The 19,705-nt window shown below is 38.1% G+C and overlaps 1 protein-coding gene across 2 annotated transcripts in view; it reads right to left on the reverse strand.

The window, feature by feature from the left end:
- Positions 1–2,765: 2,765 nt before the first annotated feature.
- Positions 2,766–19,705, reverse strand: part of TNC (tenascin C) — a 112,660-nt gene continuing 95,720 nt past the window's right edge. For both annotated transcript variants that reach the window (XM_056541209.1, XM_056541210.1), the window contains 4 exons: positions 16,489–16,585; positions 10,004–10,165; positions 7,703–7,866; positions 2,766–6,834 (listed from right to left, as the gene is read on the reverse strand). In XM_056541209.1, the coding sequence (XP_056397184.1) occupies positions 6,724–6,834; positions 7,703–7,866; positions 10,004–10,165; positions 16,489–16,585 (534 nt within the window). In that variant the 3' untranslated portion in view covers positions 2,766–6,723. The remainder of the gene's footprint in view (positions 6,835–7,702; positions 7,867–10,003; positions 10,166–16,488; positions 16,586–19,705) is intronic.

Below are 19,705 nucleotides of genomic sequence, written 5' to 3' on the forward strand. Positions count from 1 at the left end.
TAGTTGGGGTCTGACAGATCAAAACCTTTGACTAAGTCCATAAAAGCATTAGGTGATGTCTGGAAAATTTATTAGCAATGCAAACTCATTTTTTAAATAGTCACACTGTTCCCACATAATACTTCTGTCTTCTCTCTAGAAACTTCTTAACACATCCAAGCACCATGTTCCCAATCACAGGTACTAAGTCTATATACGTCTCCTCCAATAATCAGCTTCCTAATTCAAGCCATGATGCCTCATTACAGCACCCTCAGACCCGTGCTCTCCATACAATTCCATCTATAGTGACCTCCCCAACTGTCCCTGCAAGGCTTCTTTCACACTGACATTTTTCTTTTTTTTTTTTTTTAGTTTGATGGCCTTCATTTTGATGGGGTGCAACAGGAAACAGTTGGTCCCGATGGACCCCATTATAGTCAATGGAGTCTGTAGGGCACCGCTGTTTTTCAGCGGGAGTAGCGAGAGAAAAAGACAGCCCAAGCTGTATTTTTTCTCCCGCTATTTTCCCCGGCAGCCCAGACGACCGTCACACTACCGTGTGATAGCGGTAGTGTGAAAGGGGCCTAACAATGTCCCCATTAAAGTGCCAGCAATTTATCTAGAGTACCTGTAGTGTACTTGTGTCTCCTACCAATACACTACATGATCTGATCGCATCACTGTTCTCCAATGTCAGGGATGAATGCTGGCAGTGACCTTAACTTTAACTTGCAATGAATTTTCAGGATATCGGAAAGCTCAGAAAGGCTGGAGAGATCGGCATCGGCTCAGCTTTGCCAAGTGTTGATATCTACCCAGCCGACATTTTGTAGAGAGTTTGTCTTCCTGACTCTCAAAGACCAGTCTTACATTTATATGAGTCCATAGGTAACATTACTAAATCTTTATGATCTTTGAAGTTTTTTTTAAATGGTCATCATTTTTTACATTTTTTTAAATTATTTATTTAAAGAGAATGTAAAATCAGAAGCCTATTACCTAAATCAAGTTTTTATGTTAAGCATACATTTTTAGAAATTTTTGTAACATTTTTTTTCTATATATTTTTTTTTTTATAATCCTGAAATATTTCAGTTTTCTGCCTAGCCACTGGGCCAAATAATAAGCTGACATTTACAGTTCTGTTGTGAAAACTTTTTAGCAGTCTCCTCTTTATAATCACAGACAGGATCACAGCAAATGTTGACAAAGGTATATATATTTCATGGGTTCAGTCCATTCACTGACAGGTAAGTTAAGGTCTTTGGGTTTGGAAATTTTAGTTTGTAACTGGATTGAACACTGGCTCATGGATCGTACCCAGAGAGTGGTGGTCAATGATTCGTACTCTGATTGGTCCCCGGTTATTAGTGGTGTACCCCAAGGTTCAGTACTGGGACCGCTGTTGTTTAATTTATTTATCAATGATATAGAGGATGGTATTAACAGCTCTGTTTCTATCTTTGCAGATGACACCAAGCTTTGTAGCACAGTACAGTCTATAGAGGATGTGCATAAGTTAGAAGATGACTTGGATAGACTAAGTGTCTGGGCATCCACTTGGCAAATGAGGTTCAATGTGGATAAATGTAAAGTTATGCATCTGGGTACTAATAACCTGCATGCATCGTATGTCTTAGGGGGGATTAAACTGTCAGAGTCACTGGTAGAGAAGGATCTGGGTGTACTTGTAGATCACAGACTACAGAATAGCATGCAATGTCAGGCTGCTGCTTCCAAAGCCGGCAGAATATTGTCATGTATCAAAAGAGGCATGGACTCAAGGGACAGGGACATAATACTCCCCCTTTATAAATCATTGGTACGGCCTCACCTGGAATATGCTGTTCAGTTTTGGGCACCTGTCCATAAAAGGGACACTGCGGAGTTGGAAAGGGTGCAGAGACGCGCAACTAAACTAATATGGGGCATGGAACATCTTAGCTATGAGGAGCGATTAAGGGAGTTACAATTGTTTAGTCTTGAGAAGAGACGTTTAAGGGGGGAGATGATAAACGTATATAAGTATATTAATGGCCCATACAAAAAATATGGAGAAAAACTGTTCCAGGTTAAACCCCCCCAAAGGACGAGGGGGCACTCCCTCCGTCTGGAGAAGAAAAAGTTTAGTCTCAAGGGGCGACACGCCTTCTTTATCGTGAGGACTGTGAATTTATGGAACGGTCTACCTCAGGAACTGGTCACAGCTGGAACAATTTACAGCTTTAAAACAGGATTAGATACATTCCTGGAACAAAATAACATTAATGCTTATGAAGAAATATAAAATCTCATCCCTTCCCAATATCGCGCCACACCCCTACCCCTTAATTCCCTGGTTGAACTTGATGGACATATGTCTTTTTTCGACCGTACTAACTATGTAACTATGTAACAATATGTAATGGTCAGTGCTCAGCCTCCCCCCTCCTGGCACAATGACCTCTGCACAGGTCACACAGCATGCCTTGAAAACTTCCCTATAGAAGTCAACAGGGTTCCCTACAGTTTGTAGTTTCCCCTGTCCACTGGGATTGTTGTAAAGTATATTTGTGAAAATGTGTGCTGTGTGAAAATTTTAGGCAATTATATACACAAAATAAAATAAATGAAATGAAAAAAATAGAAAAAGGTTAGAAAAAAAATGAAAGACTAAATTAAATCTGTAAAAAAATAAAATAAAAACAATATTTAGGTGACACATGTCTTTTAATCCTGGTCCACTGCGTTATCTTACTTTAGAAAAAAGAGAAACTCCAGACTGAATGAACAATCCTTTTTTATTTTTATTTTTTTTATTTTTTTTCTTAATAAAGGTTATGGTACATAATGCAGAGGGACACTTTGTTCTTTCCTAAAGGCTTCACCTAATAGTTGGCACCATCTGGTAGGCACATGGATACTTGAGTGAACATTTTAATAGGAGAAGAGCTTTATCAGCATCATTGTGCAAAGGCTGACCGGCTGCTGAGGCCTGGAAAGATGTAAGTTTTGGATATTTTATGTTGTGGCAGTATGTACACCAATATATTATTCCACCATTTTTTTTAAAATTATTCAGAGAATACAAAAAAATAAAATAAAACATGCTGTCACGCAATCCTGCTGCGAAGAAAAACTATAAAATCCTTTACATTTCTATGTTTTTGTGCTTGACAGAATAATTGCCCTTGTAACATATCTATATATACAGTACAAAAACATCAACTAGCAACCATCAATATTTTTTTTTGTTACATATATAAAATAATGTTCTTTATTTTGCTGCTGATCTGGATATGGTGCTAAACACAAAGGCTTTTTTCATCTGGAAACACCCAATAGCCTATAGCAAGCATAGGCAATATTTGGCACTGCTTTTGGACTCCCTCTCCCATTTTAATTTTACAGCCAAAATGCTGCATGAGAGATGTAGTTCAAAATGTCTGCAGAGCAAAAGGTTGCCTATGCCTGGTCTACAGAGAGATGAGAAATCGGTCTTGAGTTGCAGAAAGCTTTATAGGGGCCGGGCATGGATCAAATGGACCAATAAAGGACTTGCAAAGATTTGTGACCCTAGAAGTTGGGTTAGGAAACATATTCGAAGACCCAGTCAAGCTCCACAGTAGGTCAAAGTCATATATATTTGTAATACTATTCCAGATCGTTAAGGCTTTCGATGCGTGTCTTATCTCTAATAGCTGGCTATTGTAGGGGATGGCATTAGAAACTTTTTGCCAAACATCCTTTCTATTTCTTACAGGTTAGCATTACACAGGGGATGTGAGGTAGCAAGTATCTCACAAATTCCTGGTGAGGTTTTTTTCCATGTCTGGTAGCCCTGAATGCTTTGATTGAGAAAGGATGGGTACTGTAACGGGTAATGTATGGTTTGAGGGAAATCCCTTTCATAAATGTAGATTTTAGATCCAGGTAATTAAAAGAAATGAAAAGGGTTTATCTGAAAATATTTACAAAAATCTTCTCTATGGGTTGTGCATGGCATTGCAGTCGAGCTGCATTCAACTGAATGGGCCTGAGCTGCATTACCAGGCAAATATCATGGGCAAGTGGTGCGGTTTCTGGGGGGGGAAAAACACCCTAACTTCTTATTTTTTTTTGCAACCTCATGCAAACCTCTTATGTTATATTATGGATTTGAACATTTAAAAAAAAATTTTTAATGTTATTTGTTTTACAAAAATGGCTAATTACAGCCGCTGGCTGACAAGACTCGCTGTTCTACAGTGTTTACATTTAACGTCTGAAATATTGACATTACAATTTGAGAACAAATGTTTGTCATGTTAAATTATATACATTATTGCAAATGACAGTGCATTTAGTGTGATTGCTTTTCTCAAATTTTTTTTTTCCTCTTCGACTTTTCTGTTTTGTACTGTATGTACAGTCCATGACTGACAAAGTATCTCTGCCCATGTAGTAGAAATTACATTAAATTACATTTTAATACATTCTTCGTCATTGGAACATTAGAAGGTAAGACAAAAACCTATGTTTTTTTATGTAAGCTTAAAGGACAAGTGAAGGCAAAAAAAATACTAAATTGCACCATACTTCTTCTGATCTGTAAACTAACCACATTTTTGCCTTTATTATACTTGTTATACCAATACTGTGTATAGAGTCATTTTATCGCTCTTATAACTTTTTGCATTACAATCTAGGTCTCTTTTAAATTATTATAGGTTCACATTTGTGCACCATTTTATACTTTATGCATAATCTATGTCAAAAGTTGGACAATTTACCTTGAATTACTTTGTTGTACCAATATTACCAAATATGCTGTAGGCTATTGCCCCTAGACTTAACATACGCTTATAATCTGTTTTAAGAAAGGGTAAAGATGGCTATAGGCATTTGAAAAATTCCGGCCAAACCCACAGATTTCAGATTATTGGGAAAGGCAATGGCGAAGCATGTTGAACAGATTTGTTTTGTTTTTACATTAGGTATATTGCCGCCAGGGGTTTTCTGTTTTTGGCTTTCTTCCCTTCTTCCCTTTGAGAATACATGCCCACTTGGCTGTCCATGGAAGCCTGAAGGATCATTAGGACAGCAGATATCTAAAGTATTTGGCCATCTTTAAAGCCTCCATACACTTTAGATAAAAGTCAGCCAAATCAGCCGACTGTCTAAAGTGTATGGTGGTTGGCGGGCTCCCGACTTTTCCCCTACAGATAATGTTGTGGGAGAGAAGGGTTGGAGATGTTGGATTTTAACTGTTCAACCCAAATGTTCCCAACTGAGCTGTCTGATGAAGCTTACCTCTTCCTCTAGATTAGAATGTTTGGCCTTATCAAACATATATGTGTATGGGAAGGTTGGGAGAGATAACCGTCAGCTGAACTAACATTTAACTATTGACAGGGTATGGTCACCTTTACTCTCCCAAAAGGTACTGCAGAATTGAGGTAGTACAGCCGCTAAGTCAGGGTCCTGGGGGAGTGTCTGTCGACAAACTGTTGACTTATCAACTAGCAAATAAGAAAAGTCTGAATGCAACTCTTTGTTGTTATTTTGTTATTTTGTATCCTCATACTAAAGATGGTGCAAAAGACTCGATGTGCTCAATGGGCCCAAATCACTAGCTATATCAATTGTACAGAATAATTGGGAATAATTTTGTTCGGGATGTTGCATACATAGATACAATCAATAGGTCAATGTATGTGATAGTTATACAAAGTATATCCATACATAAAATGGAATAAGATGGACAAAAGTGAACCCGTGACTTAACCATCAATTAAATCTCAATCAATTGAATATACATTATACATTTTCTTTATAAATATCAAGACTTTTACCTAATACTTTTAGCCGCTACTTTGGGCAACTATCTGTCATATTATTAGAAAGAGAAGAAGTATGATAGTTTTCGAGCAGCTGGCCAAAAAACAAAGGCAATAAATGTGGATTCTCTTCCAAACGAATTTTAATGAGCTGTCAAAACCCTTACACATGACCTTTTGTGCAGGATTAGAAAAACATCTTTACCTTCTTCTAGAAACAACGACACATCTGTTTGTGGGCCATGTCTGAGATTGCAGCTCATTTCCATTCAAGTGAATGGTGCTGACTGCAATACCTTACACAACCTGTGGACAGGAGTGGCACTGTTTGTTGCAGAAAGCAGTCATATTTTGCTTATCTTGTACAATCCCTTTGTAATATCATGATGTACATTAAGGGGCCTACTTCAAGTTTATTAACAAACTTTCCAAAAGGATTTTATTTTTTTCAGATGACATTTTTTTTTCAAAAATAATATAAAATTTCCAACCCACACAAAATGTTTTGTTTTGATACAATTTCCAATGTAATTATTTTTTTTATATAAAAGTCACCCAACCTACCAAATAAAACAATTTACGTATGACAAAATATTAAACAATAGCTTTGTTCAAAGTATGACAATTTCTAAATCTACCACTGTACACTTCATTTTTTTCATTGTTCCTGTCAATGTTCAATCCCTCTTTTTTCCCTTTCTGTATCATTTGAGGGGGATGCTGTAAGCATGTTTAGTTGCATCAAAAAGTCTTTGGTGTTATCTGGGCCACAAAACACCTTTAAGCAATGACATACTTAAGACACTGCGGTATTTCTGTAAGACACTTCTTTTTTGGGGTTGAGTTGAATAGTAGGTGGGCGTAGACTGGCTGGTGTAATTCAATATTGAAGTCAGTCTGCCCACTTTTTCTTCTTTTTCTTTTGCTGATAATATATTAGTCTTTATGATCTCTTTCGTCTTCCTTCAAGATTTCTGAAACTGGCTGGTCTTATCTTCATTTCTGCAAAGTCAATGGAGTGTTCGTGACCCTTCCAATGGAACCAATTGATTCCCTACAGGAAATAAAGCAGATAATTCAATGAGTTAGTATAGCTAACACATACAGTATAAGCCATATTAGTACATACTCTTAGAACACTCTCACCAACGATGCTAACTCAATTATTAAACTTTAATAACATTTAAACATTATGTATGATATTACATTTAGTCCAGTGTCCCATGTTGCAGTGTAGCCTAACACCAATATGAAACCTAAGCAAGTCTGCAGACTTGTTTATTAAAATTACATAGACAACAGGCAAATGGACTTTATTGCCCACAATGACCAAGTGAAGGGGAAGCCACCTCCCTCTGCTAACCCTTTAGATGCCACAATTGCTATTAACCTAACCAGTCAATAAAGACTGTGGCATCTAACAGGTTGCATGCCAAATGCCATGCACATTAACCCCCCCCCCCCCTCGTGGTGCACTTGTGGGGAGCTGATTAGTTCTCATGGCAGCTAAGGGCCTACCAAAGGCCATCATGTAAAGTTTCCTATTGCGTCATTCTAAAGGTGGGGTGTAATAGGTGAATAGTAAGATGATAGCACACTGCAATATCCGTCTGTCGATAGAAAATAAAAGTGTAATCGCTCTTAGAAGCCAAGGAGGAAGAAAAGAATAGAGGAAAAAAAATGTTTAATGCGTTAGTGGCCAAAACGTAAGAAAAAAGGACAAAGGACAAAACATTTATGATTGGGAGAATCCCCCCAAAAAACTAGTCAAGTATTTTAGGGGTCAAGCTTTGGATTACATGGAAGCTACTTCTCATAGGAGGTCCCGTAGAGCCAACTCTTTTCCTTCTGGAGGAGACCTACTTTGCAAATTTTGGGATCTGTAACAGTGGAAATCATATATTGTAAAGGTTAGAGCTTACCTGACTGTGGCTGTTGTCCTTATATCTGCCCATAAGGTTCACTCTGTGACAATTCTTGTACCAGAAAGCTCCTTTATAGGACAGAGCGCAGTTGGTAATAGCAGAATCATTGTCCTTGTCAAATGTGGAAAATGGACGACCATTGTGATAAGTCATTGAATCTCCTAGAAAGACAAAAAATTCGGAGTGTTAATAGCATATGTGTCACTGTTCGATGTCCTGTGTACAACATACTGTACTTGTTTTCACAAACAATAACTATTAAGCACTGATTTTATTCTATTTAACAATACTTATATTGTTATTTTGTTAAAAAAATGTGCTATTCCCTTCACATTCACATGTAACAATATCATCTTAATGATAATTTGAGAGGTAATTATGTATCTAATTACAGTTGGTAATAAAAGAGTGTAACAGGGATAATTATGATAAATGGCCTTGCCAACTAAAACATGTATATTATGTATACAGCAATTATATTTTGTACCAGAACATGTATTACAGAGTAATACAAAACTCCAGGTCAAAGGGCATGTAGCTTTTACTTTTTTACTTTTGCAGTTAGCCCCAATTCTAGTTGAACTTATTGATGCTTTCCGATGACTTCAAAAGGATATTTGTGCATCGTTTGGTATTAGGTATCTTCCAGTCCATCAGGTTCCCTTAACCTTTGACCTGGCATGTTTACAGAAATCATGCAACCTTCTAGCAAAACTCTCAATAGAAAAAAATGCACTTTTAAAGGAAACCTGTCATGTTGAGCAATCAGATCTTCAACCATCATGTTCTAGAGAAGGCAGTACATATTAATATAAGATTTGGTAAAATTTTTAATTTATTGATTGAGATTCCTGTTAATTCTCTGCTTAGGACTCTAGTGGGCGGTCTTATCAGTGATTGACAGCCCTTCCTGTATAAAGCAGATGTCAATCACTGGGTAACCCCAGAATAATCAGGGATGTCAATCGATAAATTACAAGTTATACTACTCAGGCGCACAAACCACGGACAGTGCCCGAGCTTCACACCAGACCCCTTTATCATTAGGGTGGGATTACGCCTTGTAGGCATTTCCTGTCAGCATCCGGCAGGATCTAGCACCACTACTTCGGAGACGCCACTCCAAGATTTACAGCCATCCTTCTGTTACCATCTACATACCATTCGGGTTACATCTAAGGACCCCCCCCCCCCCCACTCTATCCACAAGATTTATGGTCACCCAACTGCTACTAAGGACCCAATACTCTAGACATATGGATTGGCTATCTATCCTATCCATAAGATCCCCCATACCACGACCACCGCACCGGAAACTGTCCACATACCTACCACAGGTCCTCTCTCCTAACTATAGTGAGGACCGCCTTTTGTGCATTTGCAACATCAGAACTACATTCCCATACATGTTTAGGCACATACACTAGGGTGCCCGAGCTAGTACATGATCCCTGCCATAAGTATTCCCATGTATCCCTGAGGAGCTAGTGGTATTCCTACAAGCTAGTGAAATGCGTTGGATGTATGTTTTCATTTATATATGCATAAACATACCTTGTCTGATTTATGTCTATTATGACCTATGTGTATATACTTGTGAATACTGAATATTATCCCTGGAGCATCCCCACAGATTCTGACTGCTACGACAAATGACACATGTTGAATATTAACCTCCCTTTGCGGTTTGTATGTATTCGGTGGAACACTCTCCATGCAGCTATACTGTACCTGCGCACCAGCCCCACTCTCTGTATCCCTGACCTAGCCTAGGGACAACAAGGAGGTTCCGGTGTCGGCCCAGGTCATAAGGACAGGGGACCTACTATTTATATGCAGGATATTCAGACTAGCGCAAGAACAGGTCTGGCCATCCACCCATCACCTATTGGAGCTGCTTCATTATACCTGTATACAATGTACTTTACCCTATGTCTTGAATTGTTTACTACCTGCTCCATGTGATTTATTAATAAATATCTTAATGGATATGTTTTCTTGATTTTTCCGTGAATAGCAAAACATATTCCCTGTCTACCCTAGACTGCTACATTTAGTACCTCTATGCGCCAGTAGATAGAACAGCATTTTTTCAGGTGACAGCTTTCCTTTTTCAAATGTTGCATACAGTTTGAAATTTGAAATTACCATAAAATGTTAATCAAATTCTAAATAGGAATCAAAAGAGCAGGGAGTCCCTGTTTCTGAGTAAAGTAGAGCATCTCTATATTTTTATGGTGACAGGTTGCTTTTTTGGAATCTTGCATACAGATTATGGTAAATAAGACAAAGACCTACCTGCTGTTCCAGAGTAACCATCAACCCTTAGTCTGTAGCGACTCCTGGAATCGCCAACTGCAAATTTATCATAAACAGCGTAGGCAGTTTCACCTTGGTCTCTAAGGTCAACACGAAGCTCGTATTGTCCCTGGGATGTAATTTTGTGCAGATTATCCAGACCTATAAAATGATAAATGTTTACATTAGTAACATAGGTTTCAAAAGACAACACATGTTCTCTAAAGGTAAGAGCACAACTTAGTTGACATTGATCTTGCCACAATACTCCTACCATTTAAAGGGATTTGCAAAACTCCCAAGAAACAGGGTCGCTCTTGTAAATTGGTTGTGTCAAGTAAATTGGGCTAAGTTGCAATGCAGAAAAAATATATATATCTGTATATATATATATATATATATATATATATATATATATATATATATATATATGTATATATATATATATATATATATATATATATATATAAAACTCAATGTGCGTGTGTATGCGTGTGTGTGTGTATGTGTGTGTGTGTGTGTGTGTGTATGTTCCAGCATCATGTCCAAACGGCTTAAGATATTAACATGAAACTTGGCACACGTTACTTATATGTCAACAACAAACATAGGAGAGGTCATTGAACCCTTACTCACCCCCATTTGCCAGGGTTGGGGTTTTTGTTTAATGTCCCATACAAGTCTATGGGAAATATGTTACTGCATAACTTCCAAACGGCTGGGGATATTTCGATAATACTTGGTAACATGTTAGTTATATGTCCACTTAAAATATAGGATAGTTAACCCTTAACTACCCCGATTTGTGAGGGTCGGGGGTTTTGTTTAAAGTCCCAGGCAAATCAATGGGAAATGTATGTTCTCAAATAACTTCCATATGGCTGGAGATATTTCAATACCTGGTACACATATTACACGTCGGATATGAGGACGGGATGGGAGGTCAGGATAGGAGGTCGAGATAGGAGAACGGGATGGTCGGGATAGGAGATCGAGATAGAAAATCGAGATAGGAGAATGGGATAAGAGGACGGGATAGGGGGTCGAGGTAGGTGGACGGGATAGGAGGACGGGATAGGAGGATGGGGTAGGAGGTCTGGATAGGAGGTCGGGATATTAGGTCGGGATAAGAGGTCAACATAGGAGGTCGAGATAGGAGTACGGGATTTGAGGATGGGAAATGAGGACAGGATATGAGGACGGGATAGAAGGTTGGGATAGGAGGTCAAGATATGAGTGCGGGATATGAGGACGGGATAGGAGGTCAAGATAGAAGGACGGGATAGGAGGTCAAAATATGAGGACGGCATAGGAGGTCAGGATAGGAGGTCTGGGCATGAGGGATATGGGGTTGGGATATGACAACAATATATGAGGACGGGATATGTAGTCAAAAGCTTCCTCTGTTGATATTCCTCCACAACAAGGATTAGGAAGGAAAAACCGGGCAATGCCGGGTACACAGCTTATGCCACCTTATAGAGCAGCATTCTAAAAGAGATGAGTGGAGCAGAGATGAGGGAATCTCCCAAAATTTGGGTCTGATAAATTCAAATTGACCTTAAGATTTTACTCATATCAGAATAGGAATTGGATAGGTCAAAGTCACGAGTCCCAGCTCCTGTGCAATACACTGAGCAGCCATTCACATCCACAGAGATAGGTGCAGAGTCATTGTAAAAGGCAGTGGATACAGCATTGTTGCTTACGTCCGTGCTAGTCAGTGTACTGTACATGAGCAGAGAGTCCTACTCTTTGCACATGGTCCAGCGACTGTTAGCTGAGCAGCAGTATAATGTAGGCTTACCGCTCAGTGTACAAGAGCAGGCACTCCTATCTTTGACAGGAGTCATTGCTCCTGTAGGTAATTTCTGTGACACCCTACGCTGTTGGTGTAGTCCAAAGTGTGCGCCTCTAGCTGAGGCAAAACTTCAACTCCAAGCTGGAAGCTGTAGTTTTGTAACAGTTGGAGGCAATACTGGTTTGGAAACACTGGTATAGCTTGTTATATGATTTTTGGCCAAACAAATCCCAAAAGTTTCCGATTAGGCCAAATTCAATTCTTCTTAGAATTTTGGAGCAGATTTAAATTGTTCAGAATCAATTTATCTGTCTCTACTAATCAAGGAACCATAAGGAACAAGGAAATGCAAAATTAAAGGGGTACACATTTTTGATTAACCCTAAATGCCCAGGCTGCTTCCATTAAAATATTAAACTTTGACTTATCTTCTGCTGCTCCCCCCGATGCCGCCGATATTGGTCTCCCGTCCTTCGGCAGTGTTATGTAATGAGCCCCGATACAGCCTTCTTCCTGGTGCTCGGCCTGATACATGACCCCGCTGCTCAACCAATGACCAGTCGAGGCGGGACATCTCTGCAGCCTTTCCCTAAACCAGGAAGAAGACTGAAGAATGGAAGACCGATATCTGCGGTACCGGGGGAGTGTCGGAAAGTGAATTAAAGTGTATTATTTTAATGGCGGCAGCCTTGTCATATGGGATACAAAGGCAGGAGTTCCCCTTTAATTTGTTAATATTGTTTACTTTTACTCTTTGGCTGTTCTAAACCAGTTACTGGTTCAGAAAATTATTTAAAACCCATGAGCTTTGCTAATGATTTATTAACTGTGTGTTAGCGCGTGTAATCCTTGCTTTTAGCTGGTAAATTGGCCTTTATTTAGTTTTTTTTTTTTTTTTTTATAATTTGAACAGAATGAATCAACTTAACTGGATAATGTGGTATTATTACTGTTCTGTACGATAATGGCAGTGAAATAATGACTTTTTTTTTTATTGTTTTCTTTTTTTTTTTTTCCACAAAACATCATTTGCTGTTGCTAAAGTTAATTGCTTGTCTGATACAGTACCTTTCAACAAAATAACACATTTCAAGTTAGAAAAAATCCATACCATACCATGCTGTTATTTTGTGCTCAGCGCTATTATATACAGCCAGAACCCCACCATTCAAATGTACTTCTTTTTTGATGTTGTTGATCCTACCTTACTCTATACCAGTGTTTTACAAACAGTGTGCATCCAGCTGTTGCTAAATTACAACTCTCAGCAAAGGCTGTCCAGGCATGCTGGGAGTTGTAGTCCTACAACAACTAGAGGCATACTGTTTGGAAAACACTGCTCTAAATGTTGTAAATTTCAGCAGTAATAAAAAAATACTAAAAATTTTAATAATAATAATAATAATAATAACAACAACAATTATATATATATATGTGTGTGTGTGTGTGTGTGTGTGTGTTTTAGGGAGGTTCACACTACAATTTGTTATCCATTTGAAATATTCTTTTTTTTTTTTTTTTTTTTTTTTTGCTGTGTTCACATCTGCACTGTTGTTTCCTTTCTTCTGTACTGTCATGCCAGTGGCAATCAACATACCCCATTGAGGTCTACCGGGTTTCCGCCATCATGTCTGATATTTTACCAAAGTATCACTGCATGATGCTCTATTTACCCAGAATTTGTTACAGAATCGGCTTTATTTATGTAAAGGATAAAAAAGAAGGAATCATGGGAAACATATTGGTCGAGGCCCAATGAAAACCTAAAGTGGATCTGCAAGCAGGAAAACCGTAAATAGGCACATGGCTTGATAAAACTGGTCAACAGGATTCCAGGCATCCTTTTTTTTTTTATCTTCATAGTCTTTTCTAGCGCTGGGATATAAGCCTTTTTGTTAATATGTAAAGCAGGCTCAAGTGTCCAGTGGGAGTTCCCCAGCACGGCAAGAGTCCAGGGTTAGCCATCTCTTCTCATTCATCACCTCCATGGCTACCTCCCTTTCAGTTAAAGTCACTTTGCACATATCTGACACGAGCTGGTTAACTTTGGGCTCTTGCCCTGTTATGGAACACCTCCCAGACACTTTAGCCTCATTTACATATGAACAAAAAGGACTTAATCTTAGTGCTGGAAAGGACTATGGACAATAAATTTCTCCTGCAGCAGCCACTGTCTCTGAAATTTAGCAGATGTCCTTTCTGTTTTACAGAGTGGTGGGCTTGTCTTAGTGTGACAACATGTTTACAATGGATGTTACGTATGTTTATTATACTTATGTGTGTACTGGATCATTTATCATATCACCTGCAGGTGGATATTGAAATGCGTCAGTATTATATTCTCTTTTCTAGGACAGCATTACTCATATTCATGATTGTGTTTTGTATTGCACACAAGTAGCTCTTATTGAGATTGTAAGCTCTTATGACCAGGGCCCTCAACTCTTTGGTTTGAATTGTTGAATTTGTTACTATATAATATCTGGTATCTCCTGTACAGATGTAGTGGATGACAAAAAGATTGTGCCATGCTTCTGGCAAGGGCAGGTATGTAAGTAGCTTTGTACACTGTGATCCCCATGATCTATTTGGAGGCCGCTGTAGTTGTACCCACTATATAGTAAAGTGTTTTGCATAGTAATATAGTTCATAGGCCGACATTTATCATTGTCTTTAGATTGTTTTTTGTGTCTAGAAAAGGCAGGGTTTATTTGCGCCTTTTTTGCACTTTTTGGTTTACACATTCCTGCTTATTTTGAGTTGTAATCCACTGATTTTGGCAATACACATGATATGGAAGGGCTCTATGAACTGCTTCTTTTTGTGAAAAGGCACAAAGCCACTAAAAAGTCTCCAAACTACACCAGCCCAGACTTAACTTAGCTTTATGGTGTTTATGAAGAGTAAAATTTCAGAAAATGTGTACCTGCACAAAATGTATGAAATACTATGTGACCATTTAATAAATGTGGTGCTCCTACACATTACCAGCGCACAAAAAAAGTAAAAGTGTAGAAAAATGCTTCACTTACACCTACAATGATAAATGCCCCCCTTAAGGTTGAAAAAAGACCAGAGTCCATCAAATTCAACCTATATGCCTAATGAGTCCCTACTGAGTTGATCCAGAGGAAGGCAAAAAAAAAACTCATACTAGAGGTAAAAATTCCTTCCAGACTCCAAATATGGCATCAGAATGAATCCCTGGATCAACCTTCTGTCCCTATAAATCTAGTATACATAACCAGCAATGTTATTACTCTCCAAAAATGTATCCGGATCCCTTTTGAACTCTTTTACAGAGTTCACCATGACCACATTCTCTGGCAGAGAGTTTCATAGTCTCACTGCTCTTACAGTAGAGAATCCCCGTCTGTGCTGGTGTAGAAACCTTTTTTCCTCAAGACGTAGAGGATGCCCCCTTGTTATGGATACTGTCCTTGGTATAAATGGTTCATGGGAGAGGTCTCTGAACTGCCCCCTGATATACTTATACATAGTTATTAGGTCTCCCCTAAGTCTTCTTTTTCCTAAACTAAAAAACCCCAATTCTGATCATCTTTCTGGGTACTGTAGTCCTCCCATTCCCCATATTACCCTGGTTGCCCGTCTTTGAACCCTCTCCAGCTCCACTATATCTTTCTTGTACACTGGTGCCCAGTACTGTACACAGTATTCTATGTGTGGTCTGACTAGTGATTTGTACAGCGGTAGAATTATTTCCTTGCTGTGGCATCTATGCCCTTATTGATGCATCCCATGATTTTATTTGCCTTGGCAGCAGCTGCCCAACACTGGTCACTACCGATAAATTTACTATTAACTAAGACTTCCAAGTCCTTTTCCACATCCCCAAGTGTGCTCCCATTTAATACATAATCCCAGCCCGGATTTTTCTTCCCCATGTGCATTACCTTATATTTATCAGTGTTAAACCTCATCTGCCACTTCTAAGCCCAAACCTCCAACCTATCCAGATCCATTTGTAACAGTGCCCTGTCCTCTATTGTGTTTACCGGTTTACAGAGTTTAGTATCATCTTCAAAGATTGCTACTTTACTAATCAACCCCTCTACAAGGTCATTAATGAATATAGTAAATAGAACAGGACCAAAACTGACCCCTGTGGTACCCCACTAGTAACGGTCACCCAATCAGAATAAGTACCATTCATAACCGCCCTCTGTTTCCTATCACTGAGCCAGTTACTTACCCACTTACACACATTCTCCCCCAGCCCAATTCTTCTCATTTTATACACTAATCCTTTATGTGGCACCATATCAAATAGTTTGGGAAAATCCAGATATATGGCATCCAGCGATTCCCTCTGGTCCAGTCTGGAGCTCACCTCCTCATAAAAACTGATCAGGCTAGTTTGACAGGACCGATCCCTCATAAAGCCATGCTGATATGGGGTCATACATTTATTTTTATCGAGATACTCCAAAATAGCATCTCTTAGAAAACCCTCAAACAATGTACATACAACGGAGGTTAAACTAACAGGCCTATAATTCCCTGGGTCACCTTTTGACCCCTTTTTAAATATTGGCATCACATTTTCCATGCACTAGTCCTGGGGAACAGTCCCTGTCACTATAGAGTCCCTGAATATTAAAAATAGGAGTCTGTCTATTACATTACTTAATTCCTTTAAACATACACCATTTGGTTTTCTTACCTAAGAAAAATTCATTTTTGGGATCTCCAAACCCAGCGGCGTAGGTTCTCCAATTTCTGTAAAAATCTTCAGACCCATCAGTTCTTCTCACAAACACCTACAAGCAGACAAAAGTTGTTTGTACATTGTTAAGATAATTTAAAACATACATTACATTTGCCTATTTATTACTGTAATCCTTTGTGACACACTGCTCTACCATAGTGAATATATAGTATTTATATTAAATTAAAGTCATAGTATACTGTGCAATGTTTTATATATGACTCATGTCTACAGCATTCAATATGGTGGATATATTTCTATAAAATCACCACCTACCTCTCTCATATCCATCACATCAGCATTTGAGGGCTTACTATATCACAAAAATATAACATTGTCTGTTCTCTTATAATGGCTTCTTTCATTTAGACCCAGCTTCACTCTTGCCCATGACCTGTTTGTGGAATTGGAGCTTAAAGGGGTACTCCACCCCTAGATATTTTTATCTCCTATCCATTATAAGATGTCTGATCGCGGGGTTCCTGCTGCTGGGGAGCCGCCGCGATCTCAGCTGACCCCAGACATCTGGTAGTTTTCTAGGTTAGAAAAATTCTAAGGTAATAGGAGATGGTCTTCATTTTGCAACCTGCTTCTATTAGTAAGAATGAAAATCAGCTACATGGTGTTTCTACTATGGAGGTCCCAGCATTTTATACATTATATGCAATGTGTAATGCTTCATTTTTCCTGTAGGGGTGCTGCAGTGGAATTACAACTGATTGCTGAAGGTCCCAACAATCGGTCACCATATGATGAGCTGAATGTTGGAGAATGCTTCTAGCAAACATAACTTTTCCAGTATACAACCCCCTCATAAGAGATCCTTTTATACAAAACTGTAGGATGTCAAACCTTTATGATGTTTTGACATTGTCACGAATAGTCACCTGGAATCAGTTAAAAACATAGCTGCCCAGGGGTAAACACTAATCTGGCCGGGTTAGTGATAGTTTGTCATTCTTTGAAGTTTTTCTTACTTTCTTAGTTCCCCAGCTGCATACCATTCTGGATCAACACAAGATTTTACAACAAAGATAATGTACTCTATAATATATATGTTTCTATATGTTTCTACAGTATGTTTCTATAATAAATTTGATAGATTGGATATATAGAATTTTTTGGCATATTATTCTATACTAGCAAAGAAGTGTCTTAATGCACTTTGCAGATGCTGTTTCATCTGACGGGATGCCGAAATGTTACACTCTGGTTTTACTACCTTTCAGGACAGGCATGCATAAAATGCTTCCCATAGGCTTAGTTTGACATGTGATCTGGGCATTTTAGTGCTGTAAAAATTTTCTACATTTTTCTAATGTTCATAATGCCTCTTGTATTTACAACAGGTGTTGCAACACTCTACCGAGTGAATTAGAGAACATATCTGTATATATGTAATGGTTATATATTAGTTTTGCTGTATTAAGCGCTTTTATTATTATTTTTTTATTATCTTAGAAAAAAAAGTTAGAACAATCTAAGATTTTGCTTTCAAATATAATCTTGTAGCGTCTCCAAAAAAGATATACATTGTTTAATAAGTAGGAAATAAAATGAAGTCTAGTATTAAAACTTTAGTGGTCTGTCCGTGGGATAGGCTATAATCAGTGGGTGTCTAACTTCTGGGAATAATCAGCAGAATATACATCACATAAGTCTGCGCCTCCATCCCTCAGTTAGGTAACTGGGAGTATTATTCTGGAATCTATGTTACGGTTTCAGTATCCTGTTTTTCTTTTCATAAATATGTTTCATTGACGTTTACTTGGAGACTATAGTGAATAATGGACAATATATTTTTCAGTTTTAAGTTTTTGCACTTTAGCCATTTAATGGTTAGATGAGATCTGCAGATGTGTCCATTTAAGCCAATTGTTAGGCAAGAATTGGCCTCCAGAATGAAGAAAATAGACAGGTTGTGTACTGATCAACGAGAAAGTCTAACCTATGTGTTGGTCAGTGTTGGCTATTCTTCTGATTTTAAAGGGGTCACATTCATTGTCAGATGGACCCCAAGGACACCCCATGGACACAGTCATGTGCCATATATGCTATAGTGATCTCATTTACAACATGCTATATATATATATATATATATATAGATATATATGCTTCATCAGCAACATGACCCTTACCTACTTTAGGTCATATTATTTAAACAATACTATCTTATGCATTATAAAGGCAATCATGGCCATAATTCCATACTTGACATACAATGATATTCTTGTCCATTATTTCTATAGGCACTTATGTTGTACTAGTCCACGGCCCCTCTATTACAAGTGTCCATTTTCTATTCATATTTCTTTTACCTATACATGGTTCTTTGTCAGCCTTTATTGTGGTCTATTAAATGTTTACTACTGTATTTATTTACCTTTTTACACCATATGCTATTGATTTGTTTATGTGTTCCTCTGGCATCCTATGGTGTATGCATTGTATCCTTATTTTATACAGCAGACACCATATACCTTTTATATGATAGGAAACTTATATGGATTCTTTACTATAACTTTATCAATTTTTCCATGCGCTACCTTTGTCTATTATGGGGCAATTTTTTTTTTACAATGGTCAATTTTCTTAATTTTTAAAAAAATACAATTTGTCTCTTAGCGTCTGATGAAGGTCCTTTAACTTGGACCGAAATGTTACATGTAGATGCTGTACATTAAAAAAAAAAGTTACTTTTATGCGGATACGTTTTAAGGTGTACAAAGATCTATTTAATTATATTGTGGAAGAGGATTCCAATTTCTGCAAGCACAGTCCAACAGAGTGCTATGGAGTTGAATTGCATGAATAATTTACAATATATTTTTGTGTTTGTGGACTTCTGCCATTTATAATGGTTAGATGAGATCTGCAGATGTGTCTATCTAAGCCAAACATTAGGCAATAATTGGCCTCCAGAATGAAGAATATAGACAGGTTGTGTACTGATCAACAAGAATTCATTATGTGTAAAATGACCTGCGTGTTGATCACTGTTAGCTATTCATCTGTATTTCAAAAGAGTCACATTCCTCTAACAGTGTGTTGGGGTTTTAAGCCTGAGAATCATTTCAGAAAATGTTCCTATACAGAAGAATAGACATGGAAGGAACAAAGAAAGATAGAATGGAAGGAAAGAAAATGGAAGGAAGGTAAAAGCAAAGGAAGA

The sequence above is a fragment of the Hyla sarda genome, chromosome 9, assembly GCF_029499605.1.
Source record: "Hyla sarda isolate aHylSar1 chromosome 9, aHylSar1.hap1, whole genome shotgun sequence".
In the NCBI taxonomy this organism is placed as follows: Eukaryota; Metazoa; Chordata; class Amphibia; order Anura; family Hylidae; genus Hyla; species Hyla sarda.